The 15,000-nt window shown below is 39.7% G+C and overlaps 1 protein-coding gene across 2 annotated transcripts in view; it reads right to left on the bottom strand.

Annotated features, from left to right (window-relative positions):
* The window catches only part of TUBGCP2 (tubulin gamma complex component 2), a 70,234-nt gene that overhangs the window by 45,824 nt on the left and 9,410 nt on the right, over nt 1-15,000 (bottom strand). For both annotated transcript variants that reach the window (XM_077454860.1, XM_077454859.1), the window contains exons 4-6: nt 2,066-2,239; nt 1,793-1,952; nt 1,200-1,407 (exon numbers count right to left, since the gene is read on the bottom strand). In XM_077454860.1, coding sequence (XP_077310986.1) covers nt 1,200-1,407; nt 1,793-1,952; nt 2,066-2,239 — 542 coding nt within the window. The remainder of the gene's footprint in view (nt 1-1,199; nt 1,408-1,792; nt 1,953-2,065; nt 2,240-15,000) is intronic.

Raw genomic sequence — 15,000 nt, 5'->3', positions numbered from 1 at the left:
CGCCGCATGCCGTGATTGGCCGCACAGTCATCTGGGACCTGTCACGTGTCCCAGATGACTGACAGGAGGGAGGGGGCAGAGCTGAGCCCTTCCTGCGCTGAGGAGAAGTGATGTCACCAGCCCAGACACTGAAGGAGGCAGACTATAAGGGACCCCCTAGCAACAGGCATTTAGAGGTGAGTTAAAAAAATAATTTTTTTTTCCAAATGTTTTTTTTTTGTTTTGTTTTTAGGAATTTTCATGATTTTTTTTTTCTGTGGAACACCACTTTAAGTGCAAGTTCCACTTATCCTCTTCCTCCACACTCCTATACCATTATTAAGAGGTTTTTTTTTTTTGGGAGTGGGTATATATTCCTGACAGGTACCCACCCCTATGTTTACCCCTCCTCTTTCCCTGTCCGCAACCCCCTGGGACACATCAAAGGGCCCAGAAGACTGCAGGACCAGTCAGAAATCGCAGCACGCCTCGTGCATACGCAGTGGGTAGCCGGCTGTGAAACAGCTGGCTTACCAGAGTCAAGATGGTGCCAGAGACCCAAAGACCGGTGCCCAGGTGATGACAGCACTGGATTCCTGGGCTGATGGGTGTCTGTTTATCAAAAGTCAGTAGCTACAGTATTTGTGGCTGCTGACAAATGCAAAAAAGATATTTTCTGTACAGCAACATAATGTTTAAACCTGAGCTCCAGGAAAACATTTAAATAGACAGAAAACATACATATGGCAGCTCATCTAGCAAAGGAGGGGACTGTCCGTTTCCCTTTCACTTACAGATTACTTCTTCACTGCCACCCTGGACAGTGAATGAAAAAGCAAGCACACATTAGCTTTTCTCTTCACCACTTTGCTCTCTCCTCCTATCACCGTGTGCCTCGCAGCAAATCTGATAGCTTAGCTGTACAAACTGCACAGTAGACTGGAAGAGGCTGCTACTGCTACACCACCTGCACTTAAAAATGATTTATTGGCACAATAAAAAGATTACAGAGCTGCATTAATTTATGTCTAACATTTGCCTGAAGTTCAATCTCGACAGCAAACTCAATATGGATATTTTTAACCTGATTTATAAGTATTAACATACCTTAATGTACTACTAGGCATGCATTCTAACCTTTTCATTTTATCATTTCTAAGCACAAATCCTACAAATCCCCACTATTTTTTGCATTGGCTTGTACGAGAATGATTTAGTACCTGGTCACAGTGGAATAGCTGGCAGCTGCTGGCAGAATTCTGTTCACCAATTCCCTTACAGACATGTCCAGGTTTGGATCTACTAAAAAAGAGCGTGTCTGACGTCCCACCAGTGGTTGTGCAGTAATATATCTCCCATCAACTCCAATCAGGATGTAAAGCAGGTCTTCTACGATAACTGCCTCTTGAGTGGGGAGGGGAAGTGTCCCTATGCATTGAAAGAGAGCCAAGGATTACGGTAACTATTCTTTAACAAACAAGAAGTGAGTTTGTGGGCTATGTCGGCATAAGAGATGATGATTTCTCATCTTCCACACTTCAAAAACAATCACAATCACTGGCAACAGGTTGTGAACCCAGAATAGAACACATCACACAAAATACTGTTTGGTGGACTAAGACATATTGGACTCTACCTCTTTCACCTTCTATCAAGAGTTTCCATATTGGTTAGCAGGATATTCCACATTGGTTTCAATAGAACTTCACGAGTAATGTCTGCTGAACTGCATTCTCCAATTATGAAATAGAAGATACAGGAAAAAACTCACAAGAGAAGCAAAAGTGCAATTACGTAACACATACAAACATACCTATTGGCACCGTGACATCTGTACTTATATTGGAGAGAGAAGGAAAGTCTCCTATCAGTGCTGGCCTCTCGTAAACCCAAGATGGGAACACAGGGATTGGCTGCCCCACATTCTTCTTGTTCAGCTTGTCTCTAAGATGTTTCCGTAGAACTTCCACTGGCTGATGAACAGACAAAAGGAGCAAAGACAAAAAGTTAAACACCACCATTTAAATTGGACAACATTTGTGGCATTCAACAATACTACAAAATCATATGAAATACAATATTTCACCTGTGGGCCACCTGTGGTTGAAGCAGTTACATTCCCTAGTTGCCTCCGTAGTTCCTCTAACTCCTGCATGGAGATCTTGGATGTGCTGGGAGGGATAGGAACAGTGCTAGAAGCTGCACTACTGGTAGTCAGCTCAGCTCTGTCTTTAGCATTCTGTTGCAGATACTGAAGTGTCTATAAATAAAACAATAATGAAGGCAAGTGTTACTTTCTTATATAATGTATAAAAACAGAATTTCTGCCACAGATACGTCACGCATCTGAGGCATCATGAAGCCGCTATTGGAATCCAAGTATTATAACATACAACTTAAAATGCTGAACAGTTTGTAAGCATCAATTACCACAAAGTAGTACAGCAAATGGCAAATATGAGGTTAGGTCTATTGCTGTACTTGTAGTGTGTCAAAAATAAGTACAGAACATCTCATGAGCAGGATAGGGCAAATGGGAAGGTTGCACCACCACCATTTAAGGTTGAATATCGTTTTTATAGATTTTTTTTTCAAGAAAACAACAATATAAGAAGACCAGTAATCTGGTGGGGGGGGACAGAATAAAGAAAAGGGAAAGGGGGTTGGGATGGGGAAGGCAATCCGCACCTTTCTCCCATAGCGCAAGATAGCATAACATCAGATATACATAAGATCTTAAAACAGTTTTTCATAGGAAAGCATCTCTCCGTGCAGTGTCATCTCTCTCCGGACACCGTCCGGAACTTATAACATACAATCAAATGGGAGGATGTGGGGAGAGGGATATAGCAGGGTATGGGAGAACCCAGCGGGGGGGGGGGGGGGGAGAGAACCAGCATCGTAGGACTTATAATGTCCATGTTGCCTAGTCCTCATACAGAAATTCTGTTGAGGAGGAGGTCCGACGAGAAGCGGTGAAGCCAAAGGGACCATAGCATTTTGATTTTTTCCCAGGTATCATCTATCTTTGCCTGAAATTCCTCCATGAGCATCGTCTCATTAAGGATGTCTATCCATCTAGTGATAGAGGGAATGGTGTCCGTTTTCCAGTACAGAGAGACGACATGACGAGCAGCGGATAGGAAGAATCTGAGAACATTCTTCTTGCGAGACTGGACTGGTCCTGGGAGGATGGATAGAAGAGCCACTAAAGGGGACGGGGTTAAAGAGGCATGATATACATCATTGTAAATACTGAAAACTTTGTCCCAGAAAGGGCGGTCCCTTTCACACTCCCACCACACATGACTATACAAAACCCTTTTCTCTGTGACAGCGCCAACATATATCCGAAGTAGCTGGATACATCCTGTGTACCATGACTGGATCTCTGTACCACCATGATAATAATTTGAAATTATTTTCCTGTGTGAATCCTAATCTGGACAATTTAAGTGTAAGTGTGAATGATGTGGACCATTGCTCTGGGGACATCTCTATGCCAAGGTCCCTTGACCACTTTTGCGTGTAGTTAGGCAGAGAATCGCATGTGTGGGTCTGTATGTCTCTATATATCAAAGCCAGAGTGTATCTGGGGATCTGAGAGAGACTACACATATCCTCGTCTGTGGACCTGTCCTGAAAGATGCCAGTGTCCTGCTGTGTTGATTCAGGGAAATTAAGGAGAGCCAGTCAGTCTGAATGGATGACTGACTATCTGGTGGTAGTTGGAATTGTCCTGTGGTGGGGTGAAGGAACTGCCTGGCTGTAGGCCATTGTTCCCGTGTGTATGAACCACATTGTCCTCTGGAGATATATGTCGGGAGTGATGGGTTGTCAAATAGAGAGGCCAGAGGGCTAGGGTCAGTGGATAGGGCCAGTTTGTTATGTTTGCTATACCATAAGGCGAGCGCTGCAGTTGTCATGGGAGAAGCCCTGGTTATTGTGCGAAATTTAACGTTATATCTCCAAAGAAGGGCCCGAAGGTCTACCTGTGCCATGTTTTGCTCTATGATTGTGGATGGCTTGGTTAGGGTTCTCGGGAACCCAACCACCACCATATTGTGGCAAGTCTTGACATACAACAAAACATGTAAAAGTATCCACTCCAAATATTGTCCACGCCACACCATAAGCCCAAAAAAAGAGGTGAACAAATCCAAAGAAAAGGTGGTTACTCATAAACAAGACTCACCACACATAACATTTTTTTGAAAGTCATCTCAGTGAAATATCCCACTCAGTGCATCCCTGGAGACATTTCTTTTTTAAATGGCCTACCTCATGTTGGCAAGACATACCATGGGCAAAATGTATTATCTGATCCCTGCAGGTTTTATAAGTTGCCCACTTACAAAGAAATGAAAGGTCTATAATTTTTATCATAGGTATATTTTAAAATGATAGAGACAGAATATCAACCAAAACTCCAGAAAAAAAAAAACCATAATACAAATGTTATTAATTGAGTGCAGTTCAGTGAATAAAATAAGTATTTGATCCCCAAGCAAAACATGACTTAGTACTTGGTGGGAAAACCCTTGATGGCAAGCACAAAGGTAAGATGGTAGTTCGTTACAAGGCTTGCACACATCTCAGGAGGGATTTTGGTCCACTATTCTTTACAGATCTTTTCTAAATCCTTAAGGTTTCTTGGCTGTCACTTGGGAATTTGAAGTTTCAGCTCCCTCCATAGATTTTCTATAAGATTAGGGTGCCATGATCTTAACCACTTCAATACAGGGCACTTATACACCTTCCTGCCCAGACCAATTTTCAGCTTTCAGCGTTCTCACATTTTGAATGACAATTGCGCAAATATATATATAAAGTTTTCTTCTTCACTGATGAGGCTGCACTGACGAGCACTGATGAGGCTGCACCGATAGGCGGCACTGATAAGCAGCACCGACGGCCATTGATAGTGGCCATCAGTGCCACCTCATAGACGGCACTGATCAGAGGTGCTGGTAGGCATGCTCTTTATCTAGATTAGAGATGCGGTGTGTCAGACTGACAGACCACCGTTCGCCGCACGCGCGATCGTGGCTTATCCTGCTGGATTTCATAAGACACCCAGTCAGGATAACTGAACCACTTCCTGGTCGTTATTCTGCTATAGGCTGGGCAGAAAGTGGCTATTGTGCTTCTTCTTGAGTCTCTCCTTTGATTCGGCAGTATGTTTTGGGTCATTGTCATGCTGGAAGACCAACTAACGATCCATCTTCAGTGCTCTGGCTGAGGGAAGAAGGTTCCCATTCAAGATATTACAATACATGGCCCTGTCCAATGGCCCCTCAATGCAGCAAAGTCCGCCTTTACCTTTAGCAGAGAAACCGCCCTAAAGCATAATGTTTCCACCTCCATGCTCGACTGTAGGGATGGTGTTCTTAGGGTCATAGTCAGCATTTTTCTTCCTCCAAACACGGCGAGTCGAGTTAAAGTGATTGTAAAGTCTTGTTTAAAAAATAAATATCAAACATGTTATAGTTACCTGCTCTGTGCAGTTAATTTTGCATAGAGCAGCCTGGATTCTCCTTTTCTCGTGGGTCCCTCTTTGCTGCTCCTGGCCCGTCCCTCCTATGGAGTGCCCCCTCAGCCAGCAGCTTCCTATGGAGGCACCTCGAACCATGTCACAGCTCCGTGTTTATTCAGACATGGAGCTCCGAACCGGCCACGCCCCCTTCTTTTCCCTGATTGGCTGACTGAATGTGATTAACAGCCGCGGGAGCCAATGGTGCCACTGCTGTGTCTCAGCCAATCAGGAGGAGTGTTCCCAGACAGCTTAGACATTTGTGGACATCGCTGGAGAAAAAGGGGGCCCAGGTAAATAATTAGGGGTGCAAGCCTTCTGCCTTTACAACTCCTTTAATGACAACGAACTCAATTTTGGTCTCATCTGACCACAACACTTTTTCCCAATCCTTCTCTGAATCATTTAGATATTCATTGGCAAACTTCAGACAGGCCTGTACATGTGCCCTCTTGAGGAAGAGGACCTTGAGGCACTGCAGGATTTCAATCCATGGTGGCGTACCGTTACCAATGGTTTGTTTGGTAACTGTGGTCCCAACTGCCTTGAGATCATTTACAAGATCCTCCTGTGTAGTTCTGGGCTGATCCCTCACTTTTCTCATGATCATCATTACCCAATGAGGCGAAATCTTGCATGGAGCTTCAGAGCGAGGGCAATTGATGGTTATTTTGTATTTCTTCCATCTGCGAATAATCACTCCAACAGTTGTCTCCTTCTCACCAATTTTCTCGCTGGTGGTCTTGTAGCCCATTCCAGCCTTGTGCAGGTCTACAATCTTGTCCCTGATGTCCTTTGACAACTCTTTGGTCTTGTCCATGATGGTGAGGTTTGAATGGAAGAAAGATTCTGTGGACAGGAGCCTTTTATACACATAACAAGTTGTCATTAGGAGCACCTTCTTAAATTGACAGGACTAATCTGTGTACCACATGAGCACATACTGTAGCCAGTCTGTAGGAGCCAGAATTATTGTCGGTTGGTTGGTAGGGGATCAAATACTTATTTTACTCACTGAACTGCAACCCAATTTATAACATTTGTATCATGTATTTTTTTCTGGATTTTGTATCAAATCTCTTTTTATTTAATTTTAAGAAAAACATGTTTAAAATTATCCAACTAATGTCATTCATTAAAACATACATTTCTTATTTTTTTATATATCAACAAAGGGTTCTCAATTTTATCTATTAATTTTCTTTGTTAACTTTCCCCTTACCCTTACCTACTTTTTGTTCATTCTCACCCCATTCACTCTCATCTCATTCACAAAAAGAAAAAAAAATATTCCACCCTTCCTTCCCCCCCCCCTCTACTTCCGTGCCCCCTATAATCCCCTATGGGCCAGTAGTTCCCCTTCTATTTATAGATATTCTATCATACTTCTTGAGGACCGAAATTCTTCTAATTTCTGCCTTATTACTGGTGTTTGATTTTTTTTATTTTTTTATATATCCTTTTATCTGTTTTTCCATGTATTGTATTTCGTTCATTTCACATATCCATTCTGTCACTGTTGGGCTGCTTGTTTCTTTACATTTTTGTGCTATTACTGTTCTAGCTGACGTTGTCATATGTTGCATTATATCTGTTTTCATACCATTTATTGAGTTTGCCCTGAGAGAAAATAACGCAATATTTATATATATGGACACATATCTACTCCAATCAATTTCTGATATATCTCAAAAATCTTATTCCAAAAACGTAACCTTATTGCATCCATACCCAATATGATCCATAGTCCCCCTCCCTACCTTACATCTCCAACAGTGCTCTATATTCCATTTAATTGTATTCAACGCTACTGGGCACCAGTACCATCTCATTGCAATCTTGTAATTTCTCTCTTGATATTTAAGCGCTGTAGATGTTTTATGTATTATTCAAAAAAAAATAAAAAATTCCCACTCTTCCTCTGATATTAGATTTCCTGTTTCTTCCTCCCATTTTTTCAATCCTATTAATTCCCTAATATTTCCAGAGGGGAGTAATAGATCATATATCTTAGATAATTTTTTGTTTGTTCACTATTATTTGTTCAAATTTGGTTGTTTGTCTATTTAATAAAGTTTTATTCGCTTCAATAAATGTACTTAATTGATGGTATTGTAGCCATTTTTTTTTATATTCGGTTCCCAAATCTTGAAGCTTTGGCATTTTTCCATCCACTAGGATCTGTACCGCCCTTACATTCTCCGATTTATTTCATTTTAAATATTTTGTGCTTTCTAAAGCTGGTGTAAATTCTGGATTGAACAGTGGGGTCATAGGTCCGATCCTAGTGGAAAGTTTTCCTTTTTTTTAATACGGCATCCCATATTTTTAAATGTAGCTCTTACAAAAATCATCACTTCTTTTTGGTCTTAACTCTTAGAATCTAAGTTGTATCCCTATAATATCCTCCTCTAAACTAACCCATTGTTTATTTTCCGTATTATGGTGCCACTCAATTATTCTAATTAATGATGCTGCTTGTAAATATTTTAAAGTCGGGTAGTGCTAATCCTCCATTTTCTTTGGTTCTAATTAAAGTTTCTCTTTTTATTCAATGTTTTTTTGGGCCCAAATGAAGCATCCTATTGCTTTTCTTAACTCCATCATTAGTTTCCTTGGTGGCACTATAGGTATCGTTTGAAAAATATACATTTTTGGCAGTATCTCCATTTTCACTATATTTATTCTTTCCATCCATGAGTGTTATTTTATCATATTTTTGCAGTTGTTTAATTACTTTTCGGATTGTCGCATTGTAATTCAATTCTTGTAACTGCTTCAAATTCTTCAGGATATATATTCCCAGATATTTAATTGCTTCTTGTTTCCATTTAAACTGAAAATATTTTTGTAAAAGTGTCTGTATGTTTTTTTTTAACGTAACATCCATCATCTCAGATTTATCATAATTTACTTTAAAGTTACTTAAATCCCCGAATCGTTTAAATTCTTTTATTAAATTTGGAATTGTTATAATAGGTTTAGTTATATATATTAATAAATCATCTGCGTATACAGCTGTCTTATATTCTTTATCTTTAACTTTTATCCCTTGGATGTCTTTATTTTTTCTTATTGCAGTGATAAGGTGTTCCATTACTATTATATATAACAATGGGGATAGGGGCCTCCCTGTCGAGTTCCGTTTGATATCTTTATATACTCTGATAATATTCCATGTATTCTTACTTTGGCTCTTGAATTAGTGTACAATGTGACAATTCTTCCCACAATTTAGGACCCATTCCTATCTGGATTAATGCTTCCTCTAAGAAACGCCATCCCACCCTATCAAATGCTTTCTCAGCATCTATAGCTAAAAGACAAGCTGGGATGGCAGCTCTCTGAGCATGCTCCACTAATGTACAAGTTTTAATGATATTATCCCTAGTTTCTCGCCCTATTGTGAAGCCCGTCTAATCTAGTTTTATATATAGTTACATAGTTAGTCAGGTTGAAAAAAAAGACACAAGTCCATCCAGTTCAACCACAAATAAATAAAAATAATAATAAAAAAAAAATTATATATATATATATATATATATATATATATATATATATATATTTATTTATTATCATACCAGCCCACATACCCAATTCTATACCCACAGTTGATCCAGAGGAAGGCAAAAAAAACCAGCAGAGCATGATCCAATTTGCTAAAGCAGGGGAAAAAAATTCCTTCCTGATCCCCCGAGAGGCAATCGGATTTTCCCCGGATCAACTTTCCCTATAAATGTCAGTACCCAGTTATATTATGTACACTTAGGAAATAATCCAGGCCTTTCTTATGCCCGGGTAGGATCAGTGTTAATCTGTTAGAAATAATTTTTGAATATACTCTTATATCTATATTAGTCAAGGAAATTGGTTGATAATTCTTACATAATGTGTGATCTTTCTCTGGTTTTAGAATTAGTATAATGTGCGTTTCTGTACTTTGTGGTACAAAAGTTTGTGTTTTAGATATAGATGTTTTTTTAAGAATAGGTAGAATTAAATCTTGGAATGCTTTATAAAATCTGGCAGTGTAGCCACCCGGTCCTGGGCTTTTCCCCAAGGCCATTTCAGAGATAGCTTGTTGGATCTCTTCTATTGAGATTTCTTCTTCCAGGTCCTCTATTATTTCTCTAGGGAACCTGGGTATAGCTGTTTCCTTTATATATTTTCTAATCTCTTCCCTCTTTTCCTTCTCCTTATATTCTTGTTGTATATCTATGTTGTATAATTTAGAGTAATGGGTATGAAAAGTTTTAGATATTTCTATTGGGTCATAGGTCATAACCCAGTTTATTTTTAAGATTTTTGCTATAGAGGTCATGGGTTGCTGTATTTTTAGTTTTTTTGGCTAAAATCTTCCCAGTTTTATTTCCATATTGGATACCACTGTACTCTGTTTTATCCCTTATCCGAAGGAACTCTTCGTCAAGCATAGATTGTAACTCAATTTGTTTGTCTTTTAAAGTTATTCATATGAATTCATACTCTGTTTATGTTTATTTTCTAAGTTCTCAATTTCTGACATCAGTTGAGATTTCTTTTGTTCTTTTTCCCCTTTTTATTTTTGATCCATGCTTGACGAATAGTACCCGCAGCACACATTTAACTGTCCAAAAAGAGAAAAAAAAATTAATAGAATAAGCGTCAGGTGGAAACTTGATGGGTAGCAGATCTGAACAAGCGGCCCCGAGTTCCCCCTCAGTAGGGACCTTACTTTTAAGACAGATTTATTGAAGTCAATAGATATAGGGAAGAGAGAAAGGAGTGGTGTGTGGGTGGAGTGCGGGTTGAGTATAGTAAGGGGCGTAAGTGAAAAGGGTGTTTTTTTTTCTGGATTTTTGGTTGATATTCTGTCTCTATCATTTAAAATACACCTATGATAATTATAGACCCTTCATTTCTTTGTAAGTGGGCAAACTTCTGCATCTCCATGATCTGTCAAACAAAATCTGCATCGGATCAAATAATTATATTCCCCACTGTAAACCCTATGGGGTTGCTTTACCAAAACTGGAGAGTACAAAATCTGGTGCAGCTCTGCACAGAAACCAATCGGCTTCCTGGGTTTTTTGTCAAACCAGTTGTAAATGGTAGCCAATCAGCTTCTACCTTCAGCTTGTTCAGTTAAAAAAACTGAAGTTAGCAGCTGATTGGCTACCATTTACAACTGCACCAGATTGTGCACTCTCCAGTTTTACTAAATTAACTCTATTATTAAGTGTTCTTGCATAGTAAGACCACTTACTGTTATCTTACATATTTATTATTAGTGGGACTGCTTTAGCAGTCCCACTATTGTTATTCGTTTTTTTATTAATCATCATCATCATCTTTTTATCACTATTCCGTACGTTTTTTTGGCTCTGCGTAACTTCTGCATACTTTCAGCTATTAAAGCCATTCAACTTTTAAAATGTTCCGCTCTTTCAGCTGATGTGTGCTCTTCTTCAGCTTTTTTTCTACTATTTACAATTTTTAAAATATTAAGCTTTTTAACACTTTTTTTTTTAACATTGAAGTCAATGAGAGCATGCTTAAAATCCGTAGAATCTTCTTCCGCTGCCAAAAGTTTCAGCTCCTTCAAACTTTCACCTACAGACGCCAAACAAACTTTAGAATGTTCACAAAATATTCAGCTATCTGGCTATATATTTTCAGTTTGATATCTTTTACAGTTTTTGTGAAAAAGCTGTTTAAGTTTAGCGATCATTTCAGAAAATGTCATTAAATTTAGGGCATCCAGGCTTTTGCTGTCTGTTTTGTTTCCATGGTTACCAAAGCTTCTTATACACAGTGATGGGCAGTGGGGGGAGAGCAAAGACACCCCATGTACTGATTTATAATATAGGAATATGATAGGGCAGTTTTGATGGGGCAGTTTTGATGCTATTCAGCATTCCCACGCATTTTCTCAAGGAAATGCATTTTCTAGTTATTCAGTGTTCTTGCATAGCAACACCACTTACTGTTATCTCACATTTATATTATTATTGCCAAATTTACCACCCTAACTCCTCCCACAGCTTTTACACTACAGAGACAGTAATATACCAAAACGTGCAGATTGTTCCCGATTGGTGTGCTATTACTTTGTGGAACGTTTCACCAAATGGTTCACGAAATATTGTTGTTTTTGCTGCGAAATTTGTCCTATAGGAATGAATGGCAAAATGTTCAAAACTAGAGTGGGAGGTGACAAAAGCGTACAACCCCATGATCAGCCAAAACATTACGACCCCCCCATGATCAGCCAAAACATTATGACCACCACATGATCAGCCAAAACAGTGTGTCCACAACATGATCAGCCAAATAATTTATGATTGTCATGGTTATGCAATAGAGTTGGTCTGCTTACCTGTTTCCATGTGTTCATCTCTAGAGACCAGCCGACCCTCACCTGACTGCTTTTGTAATACATCCTCTGGCATGACTCCACCCTAGCTCCTATCAGAGAACTCTATATTAACCTGTGCACTGCAGGCCATCCCTGCTGATCAACCATTATGTATTCCTTTGTGTGTTTGGCTTCCTGTTACCTGCCGTGTGCTCTTCTGTTGTTCCGTTACCGACTTTGGCGTATCTTTGACTATCCCTGTTTGCTTGTGATCCTGACCTTTTGGCGTGTCCCTGACTATTCCTGTCTGCTTGTGGCCCCGACCTTGGCTTTGTCCCTCACCATCCCTATCCTCCTGTTGCCTACTGTGGGTGAGCTGGGGGACCCTGGGGGTCGCGACCTGGAGCCAGTTGCAGCCAAGTCCACCCTCACCACTCGAGGCTCTGGTGAACACCTGCTGGCTCTTAGACTCCGCGCCCCAGGGAATCTTACGCTCTAACCCCGGTGGGACCTGTCTCCCGTCCGCAGCAGTCAGCCGTAGGGTCCACAACCTTGCGGTGCACTCCTGATTCCTACGGTGTGCATCTGTCACCTCGCCTCAAGGTGACCTGACAATGATCACCCCATGAAAAAAAAAAATTTTAAAAAACGTTTGACATTTTTTTTTTTTTTTTATTACTTTTGAAAATTATTTCTGAAAAAAAAACATTTTTGAAAAAAAAAAAAACAATAAAAAAATGGATTACAAAAATAAAAAAAATTTTTTTAAATAATAAAAAAAATTATAAAAAAAATTATTTAAAAAAAGAAAATGTTCAGCTTTTTCAGCTAACGATGGGACTTCTTCAACTTCTTCACAGTTACTCCAGCCACTTCAACCACACAACAGTTACTCAAGCCACTCCACCCAGTTACTCCGCCCACTCCAGTAGGTGTAGGCAAGAACACTTCACACAATTTCCCCAGAAACTGTAGCTTTTCTAGTTATTATGGTAAAATTTACCACCCTAACTCCTCCCACAGCTTTTACACTAAATAGACAGTGATATAACGAAACATGCATATTGTTCCCAATTGGTGTGCTATTACTTTGTGGAACGTTTCGCCAAATGGTTCACGAAATATTGTCGTTTTTGCGGCGCAATTTGTCCCATAGGAATGAATGGTGAAATGTTCAAAACTAGAATGGGAGGTGACAAAAGCGGACAACCCCATGATCAGCCAAAACATTATGACCCCCCCCCCCATGATCAGCCAAATAATTTATGACCACCCCATGATCTGCCAAAACATTATGACCCCCCCCTCTCCCATGATCAGCCAAAACATTATGACCCCCCATGATCAGTCAAAACATTATGACCCCCCATGATCAGCCAAAACATTATGACCCCCCCCACGATCTGCCAAATAATTTATGACCACCCCATGATCTGCCAAAACAATATGACCCCCCTCCCCCATGATCAGCCAAAACATTATGACCCCCCCCATGATCTGCCAAATCATTATGACTCCCATGATCTGCCAACCCATTATGTCCCCCCTATGATCTGCCAACACATTATGTCCCCCCCCCATGATCAGCCAAAACATTATGACCAGCCAAAACTTGATGACTCCCCACGATCAGCCAAATAATTTATGACCACCCCATTATTAGCCAAAACATTATGACCACCCCATCAAAAAATAAATAAAAAAATAATCATTTTTGAAAAAAAAACATTTGAAAACAAAAATCATTTTTGAAAAAAAAAAATCATTTTTGAAAAAAAAAGTTCAGCTCAGCTAATGTGGGAATTCAACTTTTTTAGTACTATTTATACTTTTTTAAATATTAAGCTTTTTAACACTTTTCACAGTTACTCCAGCCACTCCACCCAGTTACTCCGCACACTTCAGTAGGTGGAGGCAAGAACACTTCACACAATTTTGTAGCTTTTCTAGTTTGAAGTTGTGTCTGTTTTGTCTATTACTACTACTATACATTGTGACTTATGGCGTTTTTCTTGTTCTGGTGGAACTCTCGTCTAAATAAAAAATGTTTGAAAATAAAAATGATTTGCACCATCTTTTCTCTGTGGTTGATATTATTGTGCAAATGTATGTTTTGAAGCAGAAGCTAGACCCCGCTAAAGATTCATTGGAACTACGCACACATGGAAAGCAGAATGGTGTAAACAGCATTAAAATAATGAAAAAATAGTAGTGAACAGCGCACCCTATTAATCAATCAATACAACATAAACAATAAAGTGCAAAGAGTGCAATAACACTAACGACCACTAGAGGTCCCCAGTGGATTGGTTATGCAAATGTATAATACAATTACATGAATATACTATAAAGTGCTAATACAATAGCCCCTGTAAAACGCCTCCCCTGCAGCCCCAGCGTGAAAGCACTCTGTGTGGTGCACTTGCAGAACGTTAGAAAAAGTCCTGCAAGCAGCATCATTTGGGTGGTGTGGGACGCTCCTCCGCCACCCCTGCCATTGCAATCACTAGCCACCTGAAAAGCGCTTTGGCAGTGGCACCATGCAGGTGCTTTTAACCCTTTATTCGGCCGCTAGTGGGGATTAAAAGCCACTCCACTCAGTTACTCCGCACACTCCAGTAGGTGGAGGCAACAACACTTCACACAATTTTCCCAGAAATTGTAGCTTTTCTAGTTTGAAGTTGTGTCTGTTTTGTCTATTACTACTACTATACATTGTGACTTATGCCGTTTTTCTTGTTCTGGTGGAACTCTCGTTTAAATAAAGAATTGTAGACTTTTCTAGTTATTATTATTCTTATTATAGCCAAATTTACCACCCTAACTCCTCCCACAGCTTTTACACTAAATAGACAGTAATATACCGAAACGTGCGGATTGTTCCCGATTGGTGTACCATTACTTTGTGGAACGTTTCGCCAAATGGTTCACAAAATATCATCGTTTTTGCTGCGAAACTTGTCCCATGAATGAATGGTGAAATGTTCAAAACTAGAGTGGGATCAGCCAAAACATTATGACCACCCCATGAAAAAAAAAAAAAAACATTTTTGAAAAAAAAAAAAAAAACATTGAAATCACTAGCCACCTGAAAAGCGCTTCAGCAGCAGCACTATGCAGGTGCTTTTAACCCTTTATTCGGCCGCTAGTG

Source organism: Lithobates pipiens, unplaced genomic scaffold, assembly GCF_037356315.1.
Source record: "Lithobates pipiens isolate NorthernLeopardFrog02 unplaced genomic scaffold, aLitPip1_a1.2 Scaffold_25, whole genome shotgun sequence".
Taxonomy (NCBI): Eukaryota; Metazoa; Chordata; class Amphibia; order Anura; family Ranidae; genus Lithobates; species Lithobates pipiens.
The sequence above is the reverse complement of the archived record's forward strand: the minus strand, read 5'-3'. Positions and strand labels throughout refer to the sequence as shown.